At 37.4% G+C, this 27,769-nt stretch overlaps 1 protein-coding gene across 1 annotated transcript in view; it reads left to right on the top strand.

Moving 5' to 3' along the window:
- Nucleotides 1-27,769, top strand: part of PSPC1 (paraspeckle component 1) — a 58,456-nt gene that overhangs the window by 12,762 nt on the left and 17,925 nt on the right. The window contains exons 3-6 of the mRNA XM_065896015.1: nucleotides 686-781; nucleotides 3,913-4,109; nucleotides 11,761-11,845; nucleotides 19,470-19,575. Coding sequence (XP_065752087.1) covers nucleotides 686-781; nucleotides 3,913-4,109; nucleotides 11,761-11,845; nucleotides 19,470-19,575 — 484 coding nt within the window. The remainder of the gene's footprint in view (nucleotides 1-685; nucleotides 782-3,912; nucleotides 4,110-11,760; nucleotides 11,846-19,469; nucleotides 19,576-27,769) is intronic.

The following is a 27,769-nucleotide window of genomic DNA, read 5'->3' as shown; positions in this document are numbered from 1 at the left end:
AATAGATTTTAGTCTGTTTGCATGGTGAGAGACTGATAGCAAGGAAAGTTTTAATATCAGTATATCATCTACTGCAGTTACTTTTCTTTCTTGTCTTTCCTCAGTGAGCTTTCCCTTCCTTTGGAAAACAATAAAGGAGGGTTTCCAGGTCAGATCTGTGTCATCATCCACTCTTCTTGTCCCCCCACCCCGTTTCCTCCTTGCATGTGTTGCTTCTGGCCCCGCCTCGTTCCCTTTTTCTTGGCTGATAATCTTTTAGGTCTCATTTTGGGTTTTAGAAAGACTTTTCTTTACAAGACCGGTTGGACACAGAGGGAGGCTGACAGGTGGGCAGTGGTGGGAATTTGAGGTGATGGGGTTGGGGGGATGAGGACGACACACACAGGATGAGAGTCAGGTACTCGCTCTTCTGCATTGTGCTTTGTAAAAGTTAACTGCGGTGCTCACGCAGGTTCGTGGTTGATGTATTTTTCTGTCACCTTGAATAGACTCCATGCTCTAAAAATAAACACTGATTTTTGACTTGGACATTCACCTGTGTCTGTGCAGCCAGTGTTTTTGACTGATTTCAGACATTTTACTCAGGAAAGAAATTTTCCAAGTATGTATTACTATAAAAGATTTCTAGGAGGACGTTAATTCTTGATACTGTATTAATTCTTATTAATGCTTTGTACCTGTCCAGGACCCCTCGTCCAGTCATTGTGGAGCCCATGGAGCAGTTTGATGATGAAGATGGCTTGCCAGAGAAGCTAATGCAGAAAACTCAGCAGTATCATAAGTAAGATTTTACTAACAAAGATAATTTAGATCTGTGCTCTCAAGGGTATTTATTACTTCACATTTGTAATCGAGTATTGTTGGATTATAAGGTGTGCTGTTCAGTCATACAATCTGGTTACTAGAGTGGGCTGGTCTACATGGAATGCTAGTTTTCTTGTGTATATTGGTAAAATGTTAACTTGACTTCGAAGTCTCAACTTTTACAACTGGGGCATGGATGGGGTAGGTAAGAGGATACTGTCAGTAGTATTTATGCCAGAGAAACAATGATTTTTTTTTTTTTTTTTTTGCGGTACACGGGCCTCTCACTGTTGTGGCCTCTCCTGTTGCGGAGCACAGGCTCCAGACGCACAGGCTCAGTGGCCATGGCTCATGGGCCCTGCCGCTCCGCGGCATGTGGGATCTTCCCGGACCGGGGCACGAACCCGCGTTCCCTGCATCAGCAGGCAGACTCTCAACCACTGTGCCACCAGAGAAGCCCTGAATTTTCTTTTTTTGGTATTTATTTATTATTTATTTGGTTGCACCGGCTCTTAGTTGTGGCAGGTGGGCTCCTTAGTTGCGGCTCATGGGCTCTTTTAGTTGCTTCTCGGCAGCTCCTTAGTTACGTCATGTGGGCTCCTTAGTTGTGGCATGTGAACTCTTAGTTGTGGCATGCATGTGGGATCTAGTTCCCTGACCAGGGATTGAAACTGGGCCCCCTGCATTGAGAGCACGGAGTCTTATCCACTGCACCACCGGGGAAGCCCCAACAAAGAATTTTAGATATGAAAATTTCTGTATTTAGTATGCTTCAGGTGTATTATGAATTAAGAGTTAGGAGACTTTTTGAAATATTTATTTATTTATTTATTTATGGCTGCTTGGGTCTTAGTAGTGGCACATCGGGTCTTGTTGCGGTGTGCAGGCTTCTTTATAATTGTGGTGCGTGGGCTCCAGAGTGTGTGGGCTCTCTAGTTGTGGCACGTGGGCTTCTTGCCCCGCGGCATGTGGTATCCTAGTTCCCCAACCAGGGATCGAACCGGCGTCCCCTGCACTGCAAGGTGGAGTCTTAACCACTGGACCACCAGGGAAGTGCCGTGAGTTAGGAGACATTTTGGCAGGGGTGGAGTGGAGATGGTTCTAGTTAAGTAACTTGGCAAAGAGTTAAGAATTTTTCTTAAAGATGAAAAAGAAAAATAGCCTGTTTTCAAAATGTTATATGTTATTCTTTTTCAGTTACTTTTCACTCAGTGTGATTCAGATATTTTTGCATAAATGTATGAATTTGTTGTATTGAATATGTATGAATATGTTGTATTGTTCTTAACCAGTCACTCATTTATTATAGTAAATAAAACTGTAATGGACTTCCCTGGCGGTCCAGTGGTTAAGACTCTGTGCTTGCAAAGCAGGAGGTGTGGGTTTGATCATCTCTGGTTGGGGAACTAAGATCCCACATGCTGAATGGAGTGGCCCAAAAGAAAGAAACAAAAAACCTGTAATATTTGCATGCATGAGTTCAACAAATATTGGAATGCCTTTGTGCTAAGCACTGTTCTTGTTCCTGCCAGTGCAACTTAGAACTGTTTTTGCCCTCACAGTGCTTACGTTTCTCATGGCGGGGCTATACAATAATTAATGAACCAAAGATTATAAAACATATTAAGTAGTGAGAAATACCATTTAAAACCAAGAAAGTGAGGTATGATGGCTTAGATCAAAGGCTATGCATATTTAACTGTGATTAATACTGCCAGATGGTTCTCCCCAAATACTATACCAATTTATACTTATGAGTGTGTGTATAAAAGTATTTTTCTTTGTCCTGACAGAAGATGGATGTTATGATGTTTAAGATATGATAGTGTAGGCTCAAGATGACATTTTATGCATGTTTTAATGAGCATTCCTTGATTTTAGTGCAGATGGATGTTTTTCCTTGTAGTTGATTTAAATGACAAATATGGGTGCCTATTATTATTATTTTTAAAATAAATTTAGTTACTTATCTTTGGCTGCGTTGGTTCTTTGTTGCTGCACGTGGGCTTTCTCTAGTTGCGGCCAGCGGGGGGCTGCTCTTCGTTGCAGTATGCAGGCTTCCATGGCGGTGGCTTTTCGTGTTGCGTAGCACGGGCTCTAGGCGCGTGGGCTTCACTAGTTGTGGCTTGCAGGCTCTAGAGCGCAGGCTCAGTAGCTGTGGCGCATGGACTTAGTTGTTCCACGGCACGTGGGGTCTTCCTGGACCAGGGCTCCATCCCATGTTCCCTGCATTGGCAGGAGGATTCTTCACCACTGCGCCACCAGGGAAGTCCCACAGCTGTTTCTTGTCACTACATTTTCCCTCTGTGACAACCTCTCCCTTTATCTCCCAACTTTGTCCCATCCACCATCTTCCCCTCCCCACCCCAAAATAAAAGTTAAAATTTGTGATTGCATGCCATCTGTACTTTTATTGATGAGTGAGAATTATGTTCTTATCAGTACTTTTGAATAACTGAAGAATTTCTTTGACTGTCAGGTACATTCACAGGTCTTAAATTTTTTCGGTCATTTATTCATTCAAAGAAATAAATACTAAATGTGTACAATGTGCTAGATATGTACTACGTACTTAGTTACAGTGGTTAACAGAAATTTCATGTACTCAATGAGTTTATAGTCTAGCAAGGCAAACAAATATTAAGACAGTTTTAGTAAATTAGGCCTACAGTTTTTGGCCTAGCCAATGAACCTTGTATTACTATCCCTAAAAGTTATACTTTTAGAGAGAAAAATCTGACTTCAGCCAATTAACTTAAGGGACATTTGGGTCATATGTTGCAGACTACCTTATATAAAATTGTTGAGTGAAAACCAGGAAGGCCTTATTGGAGTTGTTAATTAGGGGAGTGTAGATTGTAGCATCAGATTGCCTAGGTTTGAATCCTGGTGCCCTTACTAATTAGTTGGGCATCTTTGGGCAGTTTCTCAAACTTAGGCTTGTTAAAACCTGCTTGACAATGTTGCCGTGATATATTTCATGGAGGGTACTTGTCAACAGTGCCATGAACATTGTAATAGCTCAGTGAATGGTAGTGTTCGTTGTTCTTACATGTCATTTTACCTTTGAAACATAACATTTCTGTGTGTCTTTCCTTGTAAACTTAGGGAAAGAGAACAGCCGCCGCGTTTTGCTCAGCCTGGGACATTTGAATTTGAGTATGCATCTCGCTGGAAGGCTCTGGATGAAATGGAGAAGCAGCAGCGTGAGCAGGTTGATAGAAACATCCGAGAAGCCAAAGAGAAACTGGAGGCGGAAATGGAAGCGGCCCGGCACGAGCACCAGCTGATGCTCATGCGGCAAGGTAAGACGCGTTTCCGTGTAGGTGTCCCCGTTGACACCTATTACTAAGTCGCTAGTTAGGGGTTTAGAGACAGTTGAAACTGAAAATGGTAGAAAGAAACATTTCACTTTTCTGAGAGAACTTCCTTAGGAAAAAAAACTTACTAAAAATAAGTTACCTACATAAATAGTATTGTTGGAGGTGATTAAGGTTGTTAACTTTTGCCAGAAGTGAGTACATGCTTCTGCTGGCAAAGAGAAGCCCAGTGAGGTGATTCTTGGTATGTAGTTGTGGCATAAAGTCACATATCAAGATTTTGTTTGGTGGAAAGAAGAATTATGGCAAATGCTGGCTATTTAAGATTCTTACTACATGTCGGAAGATTTACAGATGGATATTCCTTGGCAGAGATGAAAAAGATTCATGTGTGCTGTTGGGTATGGGAATTCAGGAATACTAAATTCTGAGTGTTTGGCAAGAACATTTTAAACACTTGAGGCAGAGCTAACTGAATTTTTAAGAGCACTCATAACAGGTGTTATACATAACATAACATTTACTCGCATTCATTGGTCAGATACCTAACATGTCAAGCTGCTTAAATATATCTCAGAAGCTTACTTCTTCCCATTCCTGTTTCTAGGTTTCTTTTTATCCCTGTCTATATTGTTTATCTCTACCCTTTCTTCTTTCCTGTTAATTCTCCAAATAACTTTTTCTGGTTCTTCCTATTACTCATCTTTTCCATTATCTGTAAAATTTTGGATTTCTTTTTTAAAAAATTATTTATTTATTTATTTTGGCCATGATGTGCAGCTTGTGGGATCTTGGTTCCCTGACCGGGGATCCAGCCGGTGCCCCCTGCAGTGGAAGCACGCAGTCCTAACCACTGGATCCCCAGGGAATTCCCCAAATTTTGTATTTCTTAAAATAAAGCATCTGATTGCTTTCTATTTTGCTCTTAAATTTTTTGCACTTTTTTTTTTAACTTAGCACTTCAGTAAAGTTCTATGTACCTTCTCTTGACTGCCCCCAGAGGTCATGGCGCCACAGACAGCTGCCCAATTTCTGCAGCAGACTTCTTTTTTTAAAAAAATAAATTTATTTATTTATTTATTTATGGCTGTGTTGGGTCTTCGTTGCCGCACGTGGGCTTTCCCTCGTTGTGATGAGTGGGGGCTACTCTTCATTGTGGTGCGTGGGCTTCTCACTGCGGTGGCTTCTCTTGTTGCGGAGCACGGGCTCTAGGCACGCGGGCTTCGGTAGTTGTGGCACATGGGCTCAGTAGTTGTGGCTTGCGGGCTCTAGAGCGCAGGCTCAGTAGTTGCTGCATTGGCAGGCGGATTCTTAACCATTGTGCCACCAGGGAAGTCCCTAAAGTATTCTTTATACTAGAGCCAGTATTTCTTTAAAAGGTGAAAATTTGATCATCATTCATCTCTAAATCTTTTTGGTAGATTCTCATTTCCTTTTAGATAAAATCCAGGTTAGTTTTTTTTTTTTTTTTTTTAAACTGTTCAGTAAATGTTTATTGAGCAATTACGGTCAAGTCACTGAATAACTGCGTTGATGCCAAATAAGTTAAAACAAACTCAGCAAACGCTAGAAACTAGTCAGACATTTCTGGTTTCATTTGGACCCTAAACCTAGCGTTTCTATAAACTGTAAAATACTCTTTTTCTAATAAAATTGAAGTCATTCATATCATATACTAATATGTTTAAACTAGTTACGTTTATACTAGGTCTCTTGCAGAAATTTGAAAATTGTTATCTAAGATAAAGTTTTAGAATCATAGGCTGCTTAGACCTGGAAGAGAGAGCTTCAAGTTTATCCAGCCTTAGATTTTATGATTCAGAAATTTGGCCAGGGACTTCCCTGGTGGTCCAGTGGTTAAGACTCTGCTCTTCCACTACAGGGGGCCCGGGTTCAATACCTGGTCGGGGAACTAAGATCCCTCATGCTGCCCCTCATGGCCAAAAAAAAAAAAAAAATCGGCTACACACCAGAATCTACTGGGAAATTAAAAAAATTTTAATTTCCCAGGCCTCATGGTTGCTCCTGCACTTCTGTCCAGTATGAATTGTTCTCAGCTCTTAGCCTGACATGCACTTTGCCACTTTATTTTCCTGCTCTCTATGGTCATGCCATAGTTAGGAAAAAACATTGATCAGATGTGTAAGCATTTGTGCTGAAAGATATTTGTTGCTGCTACTAACAGGCAGTAGTGTAACAGTCATTACTTGAACCCATATTGAATGTTGGTTGTAGAAGACACCATGTGAGGTACTGAGGATGTAGTGATGACAAAGAACAACATTTCTTTAGGCCTCGTAGAGCTCTTGTGAGCTCTTAGAAAACTTTGCCTCACCCCTAAGGGAGTTTTGACTTTCGAAGCAGAGTAATTTTGTAGTTATTTCCTATGAGCTTTCATTTTATTGCTTTTTGTGTGCTTATTTATAACCCATGTTAACAGTTTTTGGTTTATAATATTAGAAAAGCACATTGCTTATTGTATCTTAGTCCTTGCTTCTGGGTTTACTTCTCCTGAAGTGCATGCTGTATTTCAGCAAAAGTCTGCAGGTGATAAATTCGTTTCAGTGTTAGTTTGTTTAAAAAAAAAAAATTTACAATCTTATCTTTTGTTCTACAATTTTATATTTTATCGAGCGCTTCTAAGGGTGTATTCAGGTTGGGGAGCAACTTGAAGTAATCTTAGTTCTTTGGCTCTGCAGAGACACAGGGCTCTCTAGTTGACCTATCTTGGAAATGGAAAGCTCAGACAGCACAGAAAACTGTCCTTTTCCCTGGCCCCGCCTTCTGCTTTCTTATAGGAGTCACTGTTTCTTCTGTATCCTTTAATGAAAAAAAATCATGCATATGTCAGTAGATGTGTGTGTGTGTGTGTGTATTTATTTATAACCAAGAAGATCTTTTTTGCTCCTTGCTCTTATACTTTCTGTATAAGTGTGTACGTATAGATCTGCTTCATTTTTTAAATGGCTTAATGATACTCTGTTAAATGGCTATAATTAGTTTTGCTCATCCTCTTTTTTTTTGCGGTACGCGGGCCTCTCACTGTTGTGGCCTCTCCCATTGTGGAGCACAGGCTCTGGACACGCAGGCTCAGCGGCCATGGCTCATGGGCCCAGCCGCTCCGCGGCATGCGGGATCTTCCCGGACCGGGGCACGAGCCCATGTCCCCTGCATCGGCAGGTGGACTCTCAACCACTGTGCCACCAGGGAAGCCCTGCTTATCCTCTTTTAATTGATGTCTAGTTCTCTTTCCAGCTTGTTAGTAAAAACAGTGTTGCAGTCAATATGTATATATCTTAGCAAATTTTTGTAAATGTTGATTCTTACTGACACACCAGTTCCTTTTAACAGTTGCTTCATTTCTATTTTACTGCTGTTTATGTAGTCCTTTCTAGATCCAAATCCCATTATACTTAATACAGGTTATTTTTTTGCTTCACTATCTGTTTTTTTTTTTCTTTGTGGTACGTGGGCCTCTCACTGTTGTGGCCTCTCCCGTTGTGGAGCACAGGCTCCGAACGCGCAGGCTCAACTGCCATGGCTCTTGGGCCCAGCCGCTCTGCGGCATGTGGGATCCTCCCGGACCGGGGCACGAACCCGTGTCCCCTGCAGCGGCAGGCGGACTCTCAACCACTGCGCCACCAGGGAAGCCCAGGATTTCCTTTTCTGATGGTTGAATAATATTCCAATGTGTGTGTCTATATTTCTGTATATCACATTTTTTGTGTGTGTACATTATGTATCTGTATGTACACAACTACATCTTTATCCATTCATTTGTTGATAGACATTAGTTTGTTTCCATTACCTTAGCTGTTGTGAATAGTGCAACAGACAATGGAAGTGCAAATGTGTCTTTGAGACCCTGTTTTCTTTTTAATGTTCCTTAACCGTAGTTCTCACATGTTTCTCACATAATTCTCTCAGCCCTATTTTAAATATGTTGAGTCATGACTTTTCTGTTCATCACTTGATTCTCTGATGTTTATCCTCGTGACTTCTGTCAGAAGGTTCACAGAAACAGTGTTCCTGCATCTTCTAAAACATCCATGGTCTTGTACTTTTAAAAAAAATTAATTTATTTTTGGCTGCGTAGGGTCTTCCTTGCTGCGCGCGGCTTTCTCTAGTTGCTGCTAGTGGGGGCTACTCTTTGTTGCGGTGCACGAGCTTCTCAACTGCGGTTGCTTCCCTTGTTGCCGAGCATGGGCTCTAGGCATGCAGGCTTCAGTAGTTGCGGCTTGTGGGCTCTAGAGCGCAGGCTCAGTAGTTGTGGCGTACAGGCTTAGTTGCTCCGCGGCATGTGGGGTCTTCCCGGACCAGGGCTCAAGCCCGTGTCCCCTGCATTGGCAGGCGGATTCTTAACCATTGCGCCACCAGAGAAATCCTCATGATCTTATACTTTAAATCCTCTCTTGAATGGCGTAAAATTCATGCTTCTTTCTCCCCTTTCTTAAGTACTTGATAGTATGTTTCTGTGGGAAAGTCTGAGACAAACCTGGATTTTTTTCCCTTCTTGTGACTTGATCCTTTTAACAGGCTTCCATGTGAATTCTTTTAAGGTTCAGTAACTTATCCAGGATATGTTTTCCGCCCAAACATTTTGTTATGAGAAATTTTAAACATAAAAATGTTGAAAGAGGGGAAATCCCTGGGGGTCCAGTTGTTAGGACTCTGCACTTCCATTGCAGAGGGCATGTGTTGGATCCCTGGTTGGGGAACAGATCCCACAAGCTGCATGGTGTGGCCAAAAAAAAAAAAAAAAAAAGTTGAAAGAATTTTAAGGTATTTAATACTTAGATTTTGTTACTAACATTCTACTATACTTGTTTTATTACATCTTTCCATCTGTCCAGTCTTATATTCCAGATGTATCTTATTGTACACCATCATACTTTTCTTGGGACCAGATGTGCCCTTTCAATCTATAGATTCAGTTCTTACATTTCTAGGAAGGAGCTGTGTTAGATCAGAGAGCATATGTTTAGTCTTCATGACTTGAAGGATATTACATTGAGAGAACACTTTCCTACAGTCTAGCAAATCAGACATAAAATTTGTCCACATTCCCCTCTATTCCCTTTTTGCTGTATACCCGTGATTATGATATACTGCAATTATAGATACAGTTTTACGTCTTTTGTGTTTGTTAGGTACACAGTTTTAAATGTTATTTGGTCTGTTAGTGAGTAGTGCTGCAGCTGATACTTTATGTCTGTGGATGCCTTTGGATTTTTTTTTTTTTTTTTTTGGCCGTGTGTGACTTGTAGGATCTTAGTTTCCTGGCAGGGTTGAACCTGGGCCCCTGCAGTGAAAGCACCAAGTCCTAACCACTGGACTGCCAGGGAATTCCCTGGATTATTTTTATAAGAAAAATTCCTATGAGTGTGATTTACTGGGTTAAAGGATAAAAAGCACCTCAGGTTACCTGTTTTTTGGGTAATATTTTCCTCCAGAAGAATATTATCATGGCAGTATACAAATATATAAACTTTAGTGAAATTTCAGGAACCCTGGATATTAGCAACTTAAAGGAAGTAATTTGGAAGATGTAAAATGGTCGTTCTGTTTTAAGTTGATAGTGCTCCTCATGACTGTTAGATACTGTGCTTATCTGATAATTTGATTGTCAGATCCTTTGAGCTAATCATTATACCCATGTTACTGGTGAGAAAGCACGATCTGAGAGGTTAAAGCACCTGTCTTAACTGGCCCAGCTTAAAAGGAGAACATCCAGTTGTCAGAAAACATTTATGTTCTTTTCTTATTCCTTTTCATGGAAGAAAATGTAATTTTACATTTATTACTATATGTGCCCCTGATTTAAGAACAGCTAACCTTACAAAATCAATAATAAAACTGTTACAGGATGCGCTGTATTGACTTCCTTGGGTAATTAATGGTAGTAAGATACTTCCCATGCTTTGGCTTATTGACGCATTTCCCCTTAGGAATATAAATAGATTGTATATTTTTGGTCTTTACAAGTCTCGCCAGCTATAGAAATTATATGATAGTTATGGGGTCTCAATGTTGGTTGCAGAATGGAGTCATCTAGGGAGCTTCAAAAAAAAATACTCATAGCTGGTCCACATCCCAAGAGATTTTGATTTAATTGGTCTATGGCTAAAAGGTGCTTAAGTAATTCTAATGAGTAGTCAAGGTTGACAGCTAATGGTAAAAATGTTTGAACTTAATTGTAGTCATGTTTGGGTTTTAAGATAGCTAAATGTTTTCTCAACTGGCATGTTATCAGAATCGCCTGGTTCCTATCCCATATACCAAAGCAGGCTTTCCTGAGCAGAGTCCGAAAATCTTAAAAAAAAAATTTTTTTTTAAGTTTCTCAGTTGAGGCTGAACAGCCAGGTTTGCAATGCTGGCATTTTGAAAAGAGCTTTGGAATAAGGATAGATTTGGCTATACATCCCAGTTGAACCATGTAGTGGCTGGATGGCTAGAGCACATTTATAATCTGTCTGGATCTTTTTTCTTTGACATAATTAATACATAATTCAATCTGTAGGGAGGATAATACCTTGTTATAATTATGCCTGTGTTGTTATGGTTAAGATGTTTAGAGTTATTGGCACATGAAATATTAACTTTAACTGTTAAGTATTATGTTAAGTGAATTCTGAATATAGCAATTTATTAAGAAACATTCAATTAAGATAATATGTGTTTATTTTAGAAATTTCAGGTAACATGATTTTAGAAAAAGAAAATAAAAACAACCAATACTTGTGTTATTCAGGGTATTCATATATCTGTATATGTGTATATATATATTTTATGCATGCGTGGACATGTAATTTGGTAAGATAGTACAAAGAGTTTTAATACTTGGGAAGTTTACCCACTGCTTCTCAGATGTGCAAAACAAATGTATCTTTCATCATCTTATTCTGCAGTGGAACCCCTGTTCTTTTTTTTTCTGGAAATATATTTTATTGTTTTTTTGTTTGTTTGTTTTTGTTTATGGAACCCCTGTTCTTGATGATGTGACACGGGTTGGTGACAGTGGGAATGTTCGTCCTGTTTAAAGTGGTCTTGTTCATATCAGTATTCAGCCCTTTTCCCCTTTCAAGAACTGTCTCCTCATTGCCCTCCTTCATATGACACAGACCTGATGCAGGAGGAAACCTGCTGATTGTGTTGGGAGGGATGTTTTTGAGTTTTATGCCATGTCCTATCTCATTATTCGTACTGTTTGGTCTGGTTCTTACATGCTCTCTGCTGATGGTTGCCAAGGCATCTTTTTGGGCTTTGAGCTTGCTGCTGAAAAAAATTCTAATTTGTTTAAAACTATGTAAATGAAAATGTAGCTACTATTCTATTTTTAATATGTTCTAGGCCCTGTTTTAAAACAGTTACTGCCCATTTTAATTTCTTAATATAAGGATGGATTTATTATTTTCTTCATACACATGAAGAAATGGGCCCAGAAGTGATATTAATTTATTACACAGCTTATAATCTTTCATTGTAAAATGACGTGATAGACAAAAAGAGAAGCTAGGTGCATGAGTATGAATAAGTTACCACATATATTGCCAGTCATAGAGAATCTATATGCTTATGAATATAAAAATACAGAAGGGGAAGCTAAAAATATTAATCTGTAATCAATATCTTGTAGATTTAATGAGGCGTCAAGAGGAACTCAGACGCTTAGAAGAACTCAGAAACCAAGAGCTGCAAAAACGGAAGCAAATACAACTGAGGTAAAGAACATCACTATAACATATACGTGAATATATGTAGGTTTCATTATGTATGTTATGAATAAAACTCCCAATGCCTGTTATCAACAAGTTATATAACTTGGAAAATACAGGGGAGGAAACCAAAATTGTCGATTTCTGACCACATTTAGGGAATTACTCCAGAAGATAACATAACTCTTTGAGATAACACAAATCTTTGTTATTCTGTGTTTTTTATAGCTGATTATGGACACTTTACAGACAATGTGAACTTACATAAAGGGCTTAGGCATTGTTTCGTATAATTTATTGTAAGAATGCACCGTGATTTACGGGGCCATTTTTCCAGAGATGGATATATTTGCGTTGATCTGAGTTTTTTTTTCATGTGTATACTACTACTCTGAATGCCGTTAAGCATTTTTGTACTTGTGATAATTTGTTTAAAAAAGATATCTGGGGGCTTCCCTGGTGGCGCAGTGGTTGAGAGTCCGCCTGCCGATGCAGGGGACACGGGTTCGTGCCCCGGTACGGGAAGATCCCACGTGCCGCGGAGTGGCTGGGCCCGTGAGCCGTGGCCGCTGAGCCTGCGCGTCCGGAGCCTGTGCTCCGCAACGGGCGAAGCCACAGCGGTGAGAGGCCTGTGTACCGCAAAAAAAAAAAAAAAAGATATCTGGAATCCATGGTAAAAAGGGTATGGGCATTAAAGATCTCAGTACATAATAGAGAACTGTGATGGGCAACTTAAAATCTTTTAGGTTAAGTAAGGAAGTTTAAGGGAGTAGTTGATCCAAGATGTAGAAATAAAAATTAACAGCTTTTCTTGTACCTGCAGTATTCAGTTGTAAAATATGAGATAAGTATTACTCTTACAAGTTTCAAAAGTCATAATTAGGGGCTTCCCTGGTGGCGCAGTGGTTGAGAGTCTGCCTGCCAATGCAGGGGACGCGGGCTCGTGTCCTGGTCCGGGAAGATCCCACATGCCGCGGAGCGGCTGGGCCCGTGAGCCATGGCCGCTGAGCCTGCGCTCTGCAACGGGAGAGGCCACAACAGTGAGAGGCCCGCGTACCGCAAAAAAAGAAAAAAACAAAAACATAATTAGGAATTGTTATAAACAAAGATATTATAGATTAAAGCAAACTTAAAATTTTGTTTTGAAAGTGCTATAAAAGTAGTAAGTGCTTGTGACCGGAAGTTAGGTGCTCATGGGAAATAAAGCGAAAAACTGTTAATGAGTTTGAAGTGTCTTCACGGTCAGGAGATAGGTACTAGACATATATTTTAGTGTTTTTCTTCCAACTTGATACCTGATTATACCAGCGTTTGTGTATTTCTGTCTTGGTACTTCTCTGGTTTTACTCTAACCTACTTATTCTCAATTTATGGTACTTGGCAGGCAGCATCAGCATTCTAACCTAGAAGATGGTTAGAAAGTCTCAAGCCTTCCCTCTGAACTACCGAATCATTAGCTGATTCACCTGTGCTTTGGTAAATCCTCCAGGTGACTCTGGTGCATCCTAAATTTTGAGAACCACTGGTGTAAATAACTCCCGCCATGAACTTCTTACATGAGGGACCTTTTTCAGTTTCTTTCTTGTTGCTTCTTTCCACTTCATGTAAATGTGTTAAAGTCTCCTCTACTTGTACAAAGAAAAGGAAACCTCCTCTCCCCTAACATAAACCTACCTGAATCCAGCTTTCTTCTCTTACATTTATCCTTGACAAGTAGGCTTTTAAAATTAGTGCCCTATACTAGTGTGCTAAAATAATAAGTAATTAAAACTAAACAATGTGGGGTGCAAACTACTATGTATGGAACGGATAAACAACAAGGTCCTACTGTATAGCACAGGGAACTATATTCAATATCCTGTAATAAGCCATAATGGAAAAGAATATGAAAAAGAGTATATATGTATAAGTGAATCACTTTGCTGTACACCTGAAACTAACATTGTAAATCAATTGTATTTCAGTCAACAAAAAGAAAAACAGAAACCAAGAAAAAAACAATCAATGTGGGGGAACCCAAAGTAGGGAATAAAAATATAACAGATAAACTTAACTATATTATATATAAATGGACAGCATTGTCACACTGGAAGGAGATGGGGAAGAAAATAAGGAACCTAAATAACTTTGGAAAACTGTATCTTGATTGAATACTATAGGCTAGTGGCAAGAACAATATATAAATTCTTTAATCTAGTTAGTAAATGTATTTCTCATAAGGATATAGGTTTGCAATTCTGAAACTACTTTATGTGTATACTTTTTTTCTCTCTTTGATCAAGACTTTATTGAAAATAATATATACTTTTTTAAGTGAATATATTAGTACAGATCAGTATGAACCAGGTTTCTCATTGTTGGAGAAAGAAAGAAGGGAGAAAGGCTAAAATTAAAACGACTCCTGTGATGTTTAATGGGGATTCTAAGTATCAGTATGAACCGAGTGGCATTTAATCTAGACAGATACAGAAATATAGACATGTATATATACATCGGTTCATAGATATATACATATTTCCTAGCCCTGTCCATCTAGAAGCAGTGATGCCTCAGGAACAATGAGCTCATCTAATGCCCAGATTTTTGTTTCTGAGCACCATTCTCCAATAAAGGGAACCAGGGGTTTTTGGAGAAGTGGTTGATTCCAGGATTGAAAAGTCCAAGATGAGCCTGACAAATCTTGTGTCAGAGAGAAGCAAAGTACTTGAACAATGCTAGGGCATGTTGAGAGAACACAGGAGCCAAACTGAAGGTGCTCCTAAGGGCCAAAGTTGGAACAATTTCAACCACAAAATAAAAAATTATAGTATTAGATTTTACACTGTTGAATAAAGTAAATATCCATGAGTTTGTGCTGATAGAAGTTATTTTAATGAGTAAGTAAATAAATGGGGAGAATGGACAACTCTTCCTTAGTTGTTAGAAGTAGAATTCCAAATAATAAATGTGAAATAAGTCTGAGAGAAAAATTACCAATGGGTGAATACTGCAGTAATACAGACACACCTTGGAGATACTGTGGGTTTGGTTCCAGACCAGCACAATATATTGCAATAAAGTGAATTTTTTTGTTTCGCAGTGCATATAAAAGTTACCTTTATACTATACTATAGTGTTTTAAGTGTGCAATAGCATGATGTCTTAAAAAACAATGTGTGTACCTTAATTAAAAATACTTTCTTGCTAAAAAATGCTAACCATCTGACAACACGCGGTTGGCACAAAACTTCAGTGTGCAAAAGCAATATGCAGTTTTTGGGAAGGGCAATAAATGAGGCACGCCTATAGTTGTTCATTCAAGATTTCCCAGTAGGTGCTAAGGTGGTTGCGCAAAACTTGGGATACAGGATTTGTGGAGTCTCAAATTTGTATGAGGTACAAATGGAAACATAGTAAATTTGAAGTGGAGAAACCCAGTAGATACCACCATTACCAAGTGTTTAGGTTCGTATCACCCTTAATAAGACACGGACGCCAGGCACCCCTTGATATGATGCACCCAGAAGTGTACATTGTCATTTCTTTGGTTTTCTTGCCAAAGCTTCATAACCTTATGCTAGTCGTGAGAAAACTTAAGACAAACCTAAATTGAAGGACACTGTACAAAATAATCAGTTCTCTTTAAAAGTGTCAAGGTCATGAAAGACCAAGAGACACTGAAGTGTTACAGACTGGAGGAGACTAAAGAGAAATAATAACTAAATGCAATGTGAGATTCTGGATAGGGTCCTGGAACAGAAGAAGGACATAGTGGGGAAACTGGTGAAATTTGAGTAAGACCTAGAGTTGAACTGTAGCAATGTACCAGTGTGAATTCCTGGTTTTCATAATTGTACTATAGTTATGGATGTTGTTAATATTAGGGGATGCTGCATGAGGGAGATATAGGAACTCTACTATTTCTGCAACTTTTCTGTAAGTTTAAAATTAGTTGGAAATACAAAAATGAAAAAGAGGACTCTAGGTACTGGGGATACAGTGGAAAACAAAAGACACAAGCTCTGCTGGTGTGGCACTTAGGTAATCTGGGAGGGAGGCAGACATTAGTTGGAATATGATCAGATTATTAAAAAGAAAGTGAAGCGCACAAAATAGAACGCAGTACTTACTGGAATTTTTAATAGGTTACTTGTTTAATAATTGAAATATTGGTTGCTTGACGTGATAAGTATTCTATGTACCTGGTAATTTTTCACCGAATGGTCTTCCATTAATCTTACTTAATATTGCAGAGGTATATCAGATTCAATTTGAAATTCAGATAAGTGTGTACTAACAATATAAAGATATATCAACAATTAGGTGATAATTTGATGCGTAACTTTTATGGTTGGCTGTATTCTAGCAGATACAGCCAGTGATAAATCTGTTAATCTTTACTTGTGCCTGTGGAGTTTGTTTTGAAGTTAATTGTAAGAATTGTTTCTTGATTTAAGAAATGTAAATAATGTGTTAAAATTGAGTTATTTTGCAGCATGTATGAAGGAAAGGAAAAAAATAGTGTCTAGGAACTTACTTTACTAATAATTGTTAAACATATCCTGCCCTTGCAGCAGAAAGCAGATAAAAATGCAGCAGCCTGCAGAAGTTGGTCTGACTCAGGAGGCTGCCACGTGAGACAGCCAGAGAGTCCGGACACAGCCTTTCTGTTTACCTTAGTTGGGAGACTGAAAAAACTGCTTAAGAAAATATATTTGAAAGAAATTAAATAATTTGGAGTATACAAAATTTTCTGGTTTTCATTTCAATGCTACAAATAAGTTAGGTTTTCGTGGGTCACTTCTTCAGAGGCTGTGACAATGAAGGCGGACAGGGCTTAGATGGGCTGGTTCAGGCTGTAACTGGCCCACTTAGTACTTGTTCATTTGTTCTCTTCTTTCCTTCCCTTACTCCTTCCTACTCACTCATCTACCCATCCATCCATTCTTTCCCTTTTTATGTCATTTGACAAAGTATAAAGATCATCAGATGGACTGAGGCCTTTGGTGGGTGTAGGGGCCATAGTGCTGGACTGGAACAAAGAGCAGGACATTTTTATGTCAGTCGTATCATAGCTTAGTGCCTAAAGCCTCTCAGGTTTCAAAGTCCTATTAAAATATGAGACAATTAGTGGGTTTCCAATTAAAATAAATTGTAAAATAGAGGTTTTGTCAGTTTCCAATTAAGTATAACATGAAGGATGTTAAAATTCATCATGCTTCTTATTAGTTACATTTGTGAATATAACCTAGGAAATTATCCTTGATCCAAAGAGACATTAAATATAAAGATAATTGTTAAAGCATCTTGTGGAAAGAAAAAAATTAAAAGCAAGCATGTACAGTAGGGAATGTTCCTATATGTTGCCTGTAAATTTATATTATGGAATTGTCAGTGTGGTGTAATCACAAAATAAAGTAGAAACTCTGGAATCTATAGGCAATGGAATGGAAGGAAAAAAATAGCAAATGTTTAAAGTGATTTTATACCTTTTTACCATATTTTTTCTCCAGATATAAATGTAGTCTCATATTTTATCAGAAAAAAATTGCTCTAACAATGGGGAGAAGTACATTATAAATTTTGTTTAAAATATCTTTTAAATTAAAAATGTTATGGCAATACATGTTTAAAAAAACTCACATGATACGTATGTGTACAAAAGAAAAAGGGCAATGCTCTTGTCTCCCCAGATTATCCCCAGTGCGATAGAAACTCTCATACTCTCTTCTCTGCTCCTACAAATGGTTTTTAGATGCAGCAATAGGAATACTATTGTTTTGCTTGCCTTTTTTCTGACACTGTACCTTAGACATTGTTTCATGTCAGTAAATGCAAATCTGCCTCTTTGTAATGGTTGTATTGTATTCCTTGTCCCTCATTTGTAATTGAATGTCTTCAACCTTTTGCCTTTAATTAATGTACAGTCTTGTATCTGTGTGTATACATTCTTGCACACATGTATAGATATTTCTGTTTAGTTTACTGGAAATGGATTTGCACACATAAAATTGTTTGCTACACGTTGGTCCTCAACAAAGTCATTGTTGCAATCTTGAAGACCAAAAAGCTTTGAGTATCATTTAGTGGCAGGATCTGACATGAGCCTGTATGATGCAAAGCCTGACCTGTTTTATGTTGTGGTCATGCCAAACCTTTGTTATATTTGTAGAATGTGAATGTTCATCTTGCTACAGAAGTATTAATGGTGTTGATTACTGGGTACTGCTGGGGGATCATAATAGATCCTACTGGGGATATCATAATAGTATATTAAACCCTTTTTAAAGTCTGAAAAACACATGTGGCCTTAGAGTTTTTGAATAAGAGAATTTTTCTTGTCACTATGTACATTTTCAGCAGTGTATGAACATGAAAGTATTTTCTTAACCATAAAATTTATGAGTGTGTTAATGTACTAGAAATGGATTAACCGGTTTATTGGAATATTCTGTTTCCTTGAATAGAGATCTACACTGGGGATGTAGATATCTCAAAATCTAGAGTTTGCTTGAAATACCTTAGGAACATTGTCTTGTTACTTGCACATGGTCTGATATGAAGTCCTAACAACCTGTTTTCTTGCTGGCTGTGGGTGAAACCGCCATTTCTTTTAGTTCAGGTACTGTGTTTGGTGTACAAAACAACAACGAAGTATCTATACTTGTGTAAAAGGGTGCTTATAAGAGTAGCCTGGAAAATGAGACCTACTGAGGGGGCATCAGCATTATATAGTCTTTGCTATTTAAATTACTTTTTTGTTTTTGAGTGGAGAGCATGTATATTTGAGTTTGCATTGATTTAAATGTCAGTATAATGTCAGACTATTACTTTAATATTATTTTGTAGGTTTTTCCCTCTTAATCATATTGTAACTAATTATGATTTAATAGTAATCCTGCACATACATATCTTTTTTGTTTGTCTTGTAGTTGTTGTTCCATGCTTGATATCTCTGGGGCAGAGGTTGGCATACTTTTCCTGGGAAAGGGCTACATGGTAAATATTTTAGGCTTTTCATGTCATATGGTCTGTGTATCAGCTATTCAGCACTGCTCTAGCCCAAAGGTAGCCACAGACAGTGAGGGAATGATTGTCCCATAAAACTTAATTTGCGAAAACAGGTGGTAATCAGACACCTGCTCCAGGTGCATACTTTCCTCAGTGCATTAATGAAGTGGGGGAGAGAATGTTTGTTAAGGCTTCCTTTTGCACATAGTAGGATTTTTGTCTAGGCAATGTGGTCCTTTGCAGTGGCTTGTATTGGAATAGGTTCTGAGTGTCTCTAAGAACTAACTCTGCTGTGCCAGTGATTGTGAATCCCAGGCTTTCTCTTGTGGAGTAATAGAGTACTGGCTTGAGCTTTTGGTTCTGGATTTTTTGACTGTAAGCATATAATTATCCTAGTTATATGCTGTTATTTTACTTTTTTGATTTACCCTAGATAAATTATTTTATTGGTTTGTTTGATTTAGTAATGGTTTAGAGCAAAATAAAAGGAAGGTAAATCTGGTAAGCCACTCGTTATCACAGATTAGGCATAAAGTATAAATAAATGATAAACATAAATGATTTTGTTTTACCTGAAATAAAATACCGTATTATGGCTTATATGTCAACCACCCTGAGTTTTTATTTAAAAATCTCTCAGGCATGAAGAAGAGCACCGTCGTCGTGAAGAGGAAATGATCCGACACAGAGAACAGGAGGAGCTGAGGCGACAGCAGGAGGGCTTTAAGCCAAACTATATGGAAAATGTAAGTAAAATACTGGTTAACTAAAATGATTTTACATTGTCAGGTGGATGATATATATTTAGAATTCTTTAGATTCTGCTTTATATAGTAATATATTTTCTAATCTTTCTGAATTTGTCATGTTTATGTTAAACTAACGAATTTCTTAACCTCTTACAGGTAATAAATTAAAATTAGTTTCTGAAGATAATCATGCTTTATGAAATGAATATTAAATTTTTCTCCATTTTACTTTATCTTTTTTTAATTCCTACTAAACTAGGAATCTTGATAAATTCATCATCTCCACTTGACTGATTTTCACCGTTAATTGACATTAAAAATTCTTTAGTTTGGTAGACATAGAGAAAAGTAGAAGTAGTATGTGCCCATCACTCAACCATAACAGTTATCAATACTTAGCAGATCTTTTTCATCTTTAAGTATACCCACTTTCCCTAATTTTTTTTTATATGAAACCCCTGACTTCATATGATTTCATTCGTATTTCAGTGTGTATCTCTAAAAGATAAGGACTCTCAAAAAATGTCTTTATCATATCTTAAAAATTGCCAGTTATTTAATATTAACTACTAAAAGCTCCAGTTCGCCCAAGTCTTACTTTTTTTTTAAAAAGTAGTTGGTTTCTTCAGATCGGTTGGTAAATCCAGTCATTTTAGTCTATAGGTTTTCTCTCTCTCTTTTTTTCCTTATTTTTTTTTTTAAAGAAACAGCTCCTCGTATAGAGTATCTCACGTCCTGGATTTTGTTGACTGTATCCTTGCAGTGATGTTCAGCAAGTTTGTTTATGCCCGAATTTCTTGTAAACTGGAGTTAGTTCCAAAGACATTATCTGACTCAGGGTTTTGTTTTGGGGGGGCAAAATGGTAGGGCAAAAAAGGATACTTCAAGTAGGTTATAACCCACAGGGTCTTAATAATAATTAACAGAGTCTCATTGTTCACCTTAGATGAATGCCAGCTTAACAACTCACTCTAAAAAATACTTACCAGTATTTTTTTCCTCTAGCTGTTCAAAAGCCATGATTATTTAGTAAGTAAGTTTCTGAGGCTAAATGTATTAATTCCAATCATTGGTGTCTTTTTTCTGACTGTCTCTGTCCCTGTTCTTTTGTCCCTGGAAAATTAAAAAAATACTTAAAATGAATACAGACAGCAATATAAATCCTAAGTAGAATAGCAACAAGAACTTTTTATCTTACCTTCCATCAAGTAAATATCCTTTGAATGAAAATTATATGGCATTTAAATTGTTAGAAATTTTTTTATTATTTATAAGTCACACTAAAAGTTTAAATTAATAGATTTATAAATCCCATTAGAAAATTAGTTGAGTACATTTTGAACTTTCTTTTTGAATAATTTCTAGCATTATTGCAATTCTCTTTTCCTCTTGGATACATAGCACTTGCATAGTGACATATTTAAATGGTGGTCTTTCATAGTTACATTTGAACATAAATCTGTTGGATTTATCAATGTGAGGATATTTTATGATGTTATAAAAGAATGTGGAATTAAAAAAAAATTTCAGGCGCATATATTTTGAAAACTAGCGTTTTTATTTTAAAATACAGTCAATGTAAACCACATGTGATATATTTCTTAGGGAAATTTTATTTCATTCCATTGAGGATTAGGAAATTCTTCCCAGTTCTTTTATGTACCTCGACGTATCTTTTTTTAAACTGCCTGCTTATAGTAAAGTTGGTGGAATTAGCTTTCTTAATATTTCTCTGGCATACACTTTATATTCTTGGAGCAAATGTGTAGCTATGTATAATGATGTAAATCATTTAGGGACCAGAAGGAAATGATTAAATAAAATATTCTGTTAAACTTAAGCTGGCTACATCATAAGCTTGATTGCAAACTCTTCATTCTTTGAAATTTCAGTTTAAAAAAAACTTACACCAGTGTTTTTTAATATGTTCAGTGGTATTTAATATAGGTATAATTAATAAAGGACAACAGATAGTTTCGACTTTACTTTTCTATTGAAAAACTATTTAGAAATGTTGCTACAGTTTAAAATTGAAATACTGCAAATTCTTAAAAACATTCGAATGTTTCAAAATCATTTTAGTGGTGGGTAAAATTTTATAGATAGCCAAGGAACTTTGAGAATAAACAAATTAGATATTTAAAAATATGACAGATTTATTGGCATTTTAAAAATAGATCATTTATTGTTTCATAAATATGCTCTTAGAAAATTTAGATGATCAAGTATTTTAATATTAAGATATTTTTAAGTAGTTACTTAAAGTATGTGTTGCATATTTGAAGCATCATAAGATTAATTTGGCTGGAGCAGAGGTCTGCAAACTGTAGCCTGGAACCTCCACCCATTTTCATACCACCCTACCACAGAGCCGAGGATGGTGTTTACATTTTTAAAGGGTTGATGGACAAGAAAAAAAAAAAAAAAAAAAGACTACTAAACAGAGTATTTTTGACCCACAAAACCTAAAATACTCCTTGGCCCTTTATAGAAAAAGTTTGCTGAATCCTGGGCTGGAGTGTTGGTGACTTTTTTTTTTAATTAATACTCATGTTAGGCCACAAAGTTACTATGTTCTTAATTTTCTGGAAAGGAGTCATAGTATGTAGTAATGGAATTAAATATCTAGGGGAAAATATAGTCCTTGTTCTATTTTTAGATATTTTTGAGATTAGAAATTATGAATAGACACAGGTTTTTCATCATTTTGGTATCAGTTTTATTTGGTTCCTAGCTCCATAATGCTTATTAATATAAACTAATCAAGCACTAAAGAAATATTAACAAAAGCTCTATACTAGTCTTGACTGGTTTGTGTTAATAGAAGAAACATTGAGGCCATTGTTGCATTAGTTATTCTTCATTTTTACTTTGAAAACTGTCTTTGGGGAAAAATTGTTAAACAATTTTAATGTTTGTTTTTGTTTTTAAAAGCTTTGAAATTAGGCCCTCTTATGTGCTTCTCTTTTCTCACTGTTCAGTATAAAGGGAGGAATCAAATGGTAAGTGTTCAGCTTGCCTGGGTAATAAAAGTCATGTAGGTTTACTTGGTTCGTTTTAAGATGCCACCTCACGTTTCTTTCTAATATTCCTTTTAGGAATATTCCAGCACAACTAATAGTATGGGCTTTTAAGTATAAAATAAATACTTTGTCTTGAATAATATATATATATTTTAATGTAACAAAAGACACATCTGGACTTCCCTGGTGGTCCAGTGGTTAAGACTCCACACTCCCAATGCAAGGGGCACGGGTTTGAACCGAGGTCAGGTGATTAAGATCCCACATGCTGCATAGCGCGGCTCCCGCCCTTACCAAAAGAAAAGATGCGTCATGTCTGGTCATGGTTTTTGGGTTTTTTTTTTTTTTTTTTTTTGTTAGCTTTCAAATTTATCATAATATTATGACATACATGTGAATATCTATCTATCTATATATATTTTTTGCGGTACGCGGGCCTCTCACTGCTGTGGCCTCTCCCGTTGCGGAGCACAGGCTCCGGACGCGCAGGCTCAGAGGCCGTGGCTCACGGGCCCAGCCGCTCTGCGGCATGTGGGATCTTCCCGGACCGGGGCACAAACCCGTGTCCCCTGCATCTGCAGGCGGACTCTCAACCACTGCGCCACCCGGGAAGCCCCGTGTGAATATATTTTTAAGAGTTTCAAGGATATGCCGGCTCTTCATCAGTTAGAAGCTGTCATTTTAATTTCATACCTTATTCCTCCTAAGAGGAAGTCATGCTCTTTGGTAATAGATCTGGTAATTATAGATTAAACATGTTAGTGTTCACTCCTGTAGCATAACACATTTTTGACTCCCATAACAATGTATATATTTTTATTCTGTGCCTTAATTGCATTTAGGTTTATCTTTACCATAGTGTATTTGAACCATTTTCTAGATAGTATTTACTAGGTTGAAATTTTCTACTTATCGCAGTTTTACAGCTTTTGAACACATCACAGAAGTTATTCTGTTACAGTAAGAATTTGTGAGACTGTTTATGGTTGTCTTGTGACTTTTTACTATTAGGTTGTTTCACTTACTGTAGATTCAGTAGTTTAAACATTTAAGTACTGCTGTGTGTTAGTCTTCATTTGTGGATGCAGTTTGGTTTGGAGTAAAGGGGAGATTTTAATTAGAATATTTTTAAAATGCAGTTTCCTGGAGTAAACTTAGTTTTCTTGGAAAAATGAGTAAGTCATAAAATGTCTAAATGTCATTCTGGCTTTAGTAGTTTCATCATGTAGTTATAAAAATACTTTGATTAGGAAAATTGGGGCAGTGCTTAGATTGGATGCTACTTTGTTTTAAAACTTAAGAAGTTTCTTTATCTGGCATGGTAAATATTAATGTTTGGTTTTTAGTGAAGAAGAGAATAGCCCTTCATATCTGTTTTAAGATATATACATGAATTGATATGGAATAACTTTTATTCCTGTTTGAGTAGGTGAGACTGGCCCTCGAGAAATGAACACGTGCATAAAGACCCGAATGTGTATTATATACCAAGGCAGTAATTTGACCCATGTCAAATCCTTAGAGGTATTCCTTTGTAGCTCCTGGAATTATTGAGCAGAGAGGCCACAGCAGATGTAGCCTGGCTAAGAGGGTAACACCTCTTCCACGGTAGTGTTTCAAGTTGTGCATCATAAGCACTCAGGGAGCTTTCAAAAAATGTGGGTTCTCAGGTCTCCGTCCTACTTAATTGATTCATTTGTGATCCCAGTAGATTCTGATGGGTTGTCGATCGACAGTTTTGACTAAATACTGTAGTTTTCAATCTTTGCAGCACATCTGTGGAACGTAAAAAAGAAAAATGCCTGAGATCTAATCCAGTGGGTCTGGGTTGGAGCCATGGGATATGCATTTTAAAAAGCCCTTCAGCTTGCTTATTTTCCTTGGCAAAGATCGAAAACCACTGGCCATATGTTGCAGTCAGACATATGTTGAGGCGAGAATAGTAGTAGCAGTTGAATTTTTTATGGGACCTGGGGAGTTTTAAGGGAGAGGTCAGGGTCATTGGACAAGGCAGACACAATTCATACAGTTAGCAGTATAAATGGCACAACATTCTCTGTGAATCGCGCTCTGTGGGATTTTGGTGTGGCAACTTTTAGTTGGGCTTTCATCCTATATATGGAAGGGAGTATTATCTCAGATGATACATTAATTTTTAGTTTTTAAAATATTTCATCTGGACTGGAGGTCTACAGACTAGGGTAAGCCAGGCCAAATCTGAACACTGCCTATTTTTTTCTGAACAGTTTTTTTGGAACACAGCTGTATTTATGTTTTGTTTATGGCTGCTTTGCCCCAAAATGGCAGCGTTGACTAGTGGTGACATAACTCTGAGGCTGTGTCAAGACTGTATGGCCAGCAGAGCCTGGAATACTATCTGGCCCTTTCCCCAAAAAGTTTGCCGACCTCTGTTCTCAGGCCAGTCTGAGAGCTGGGGGGGAAATCTATAAAAAGTGGCTCATGTTAACCAAACTCATGAAGAGTTTGTGACCTAAAATGTAATTATATTAACTTACGTGTTCTTTTTCAGCGTTTTTAGAAGGTTTATTGAGCAGAGTGCCTCATATCCTAGAACCTTGGTTCTTGGTTCTGAAGAATCCAAATTAGTATTCAGAAGGTTCATTAGTAGTCACGGTTATAAATCAGCAGAAGTTATGGGAAGAGCTGCCACATTGGGCCTGTTGTTTAATTTTATGCCAGTCCCTTCCTGCTTCTTGAGTGGGTATTGTTTCTCTTATCATCATTCCTTGATTTAATTATAACCTAACCCTTCCCCCCATGTTCGCTGTACAAAACTCAGGGCAGAAACTCTAGCCAGTAATGAACTTTCATTAATAGGTGCTGGCAGAGCCAACTGATCCCAGGTGTCACTTACTAATGAGGAGGTACAAATACGTTTTCTGAAATAGTTTGTGAATTTTTGAGAGAAGCTGCCATTTTGTGGTTTTAACATGGCCATCACTTCTCTTTTTCAGTAAAGTATTTAGCTTTAACAAGTAATTTGGTTGTATTGAAGTAGAAGATTGCGTTATTTTGGAAGGCTAAATATCTGACACATTTGAACAAAGGACATATTTCACAGGAGGTTTTTATAGCCTCTTCATCATCCTATGGAAATAACTGAAGAATTATTTGCTGTAGTGTTTGGAGTCAGATTTAGGTGTGGGAAGGTTATTACCTATCGCTGGTGTAATGGCAACCTGCTTCTGATGGTTTGGACATGATGGTAAAAATCAGAATGGATAATAACAGTTATACTGCAGTGGCCTCGCATAGAATGCTCTAGTTGTGCCCAATTTTTTGTTATTAATATGTTTTATTTATTTACTAAAATAATTTGGTTTCCTACAATGAGCGAAGAACTTTTCTGAATATTTAAGGATGGTACATAATTGGAACTTAGACTTTTATCATCAAATGAAAACAAAGATACATGTTTATAATGTTAACATATACTCTAGGAAGTGATCCTTAGGATTTTGATGATTTGGGGCATTTGTGTTGAAGATATAATATCAATTTTAACCAGCTGTTGAAATCTTCGATCACTTCTCAAAAGGATTATTTAATAATTTTAATAATATCTAATTATTTGTAAGGAATAATATCTAATTAATATTTGTAAGGAATACAAATATTATTATTTGCATTATTATTATTTAATATTATACGAATATTTGTAAGGAATAATATCTAATTAATAATATCTAATTATTTGTAAGGAAAACTTTAAAATTTTCTTTTTTAACATCTTTATTGGAGTATAATTGTTTTGCAATGGTGTGTTAGTTTCTGCTTTATAACAAAGTGAATCAGCTATACATATACATATATCCCCATATCTCCTCCCTCTTGCGTCTCCCTCCACCCTCCCTATCCCACCCCTCTAGGTGGTCACAGAGCACCGAGCTGATCTCCCTGTGCTATGCGGCTGTTTCCCACTAGCTATTACACATTTGGTAGTGCATATATGTCCATGCCAATCTCTCACTTTGTCCTGGCTTACCCTTCCCCCTCCCTGTGTCCTCAAGTCCATTCTCTACGTCTGCATCTTTATTCCTGTCCTGCCTGTAGGCTCTTCAGAACCATTTTCTTTTTTCTTTTTTAGATTCCATAGATATGTGTCAGCATATGGTATTTATTTTTCTCTTTCTGACTTACTTCACTCTGTATGACAGACTCTAGGTCCATCCACCTCACTACAAATAACTCAGTTTCGTTTCTTTTTATGGCTGAGTAATAATATTCCATTGTATATATGTGCCACATCTTCTTTACCCATTCATCTGTCGATGGACACTTAGGTTGCTTCCGTGTCCTGGCTATTGTAAATAGAGCTGCAGTGAACATTGTGGTACATGACTCTTTTTGAATTATGGTTTTTCTCAGGGTATATGCCCAGTAGTGGGATGGCTGGGTCGTATGGTAGTTCTGTTTTTAGTTTTTTAAGGAACCTCCATACTGTTCTCCAAAGTGGCTGTATCAATTTACATTCCCACCAACAGTGCAAGAGGGCTCCCTTTTCTCTACACCCTCTCCAGCATTTATTGTCTGTAGATTTTTTGATGATGGCCATTCTGACTCATGTGAGATGATAACTCACTGTAATTTTGATTTGTATTTCTCTAATGATTAGTGATGTTGAGCATCCTTTCATGTGTTTGTTGGCAATCTGTGTATCTTCTTTGGAGGGATGTCTATTTAGGTCTTCTGCCCATTTTTGGATTGGGTTGTTTGTTTTTTTGATATTGAGCAGCATGAGCTGCTTGTATATTTTGAAGATTAATCCTTTGTCAGTTGCTTCGTTTGCAAATATTTTCTCCCATTCTGAGGGTTGTCTTTTTGTGTTGTTTATGGTTTCCTTTGTGCAAAGCTTTTAAGTTTCATTAGGTCCCACTTGTTTATTTTTGTTTTTATTTCCATTTCTCTAGGAGGTGGGTCAAAAAAGATCTTGCTGTGATTTATGTCATAGAATGTTCTGCCTATGTTTTCCTCTAAGAGTTTTATAGTGTCTGGCCTTACATTTAGGTCTTTAGTGCATTTTGAGTTTATTTTTGTGTGTGGTGTTAGGGAGTGTTCTAAGTTTCATTCTTTTACATGTAGCTGTCCAGTTTTCCCAGCACCACTTATTGAAGAGGCTGTCTTTTCTCCATCGTATATCCTCGCCT

The sequence above is a fragment of the Phocoena phocoena genome, chromosome 18 (genome assembly GCF_963924675.1).
Source record: "Phocoena phocoena chromosome 18, mPhoPho1.1, whole genome shotgun sequence".
Taxonomy (NCBI): domain Eukaryota; kingdom Metazoa; phylum Chordata; class Mammalia; order Artiodactyla; family Phocoenidae; genus Phocoena; species Phocoena phocoena.
This window is presented reverse-complemented; position numbering and strand designations above follow the sequence as displayed.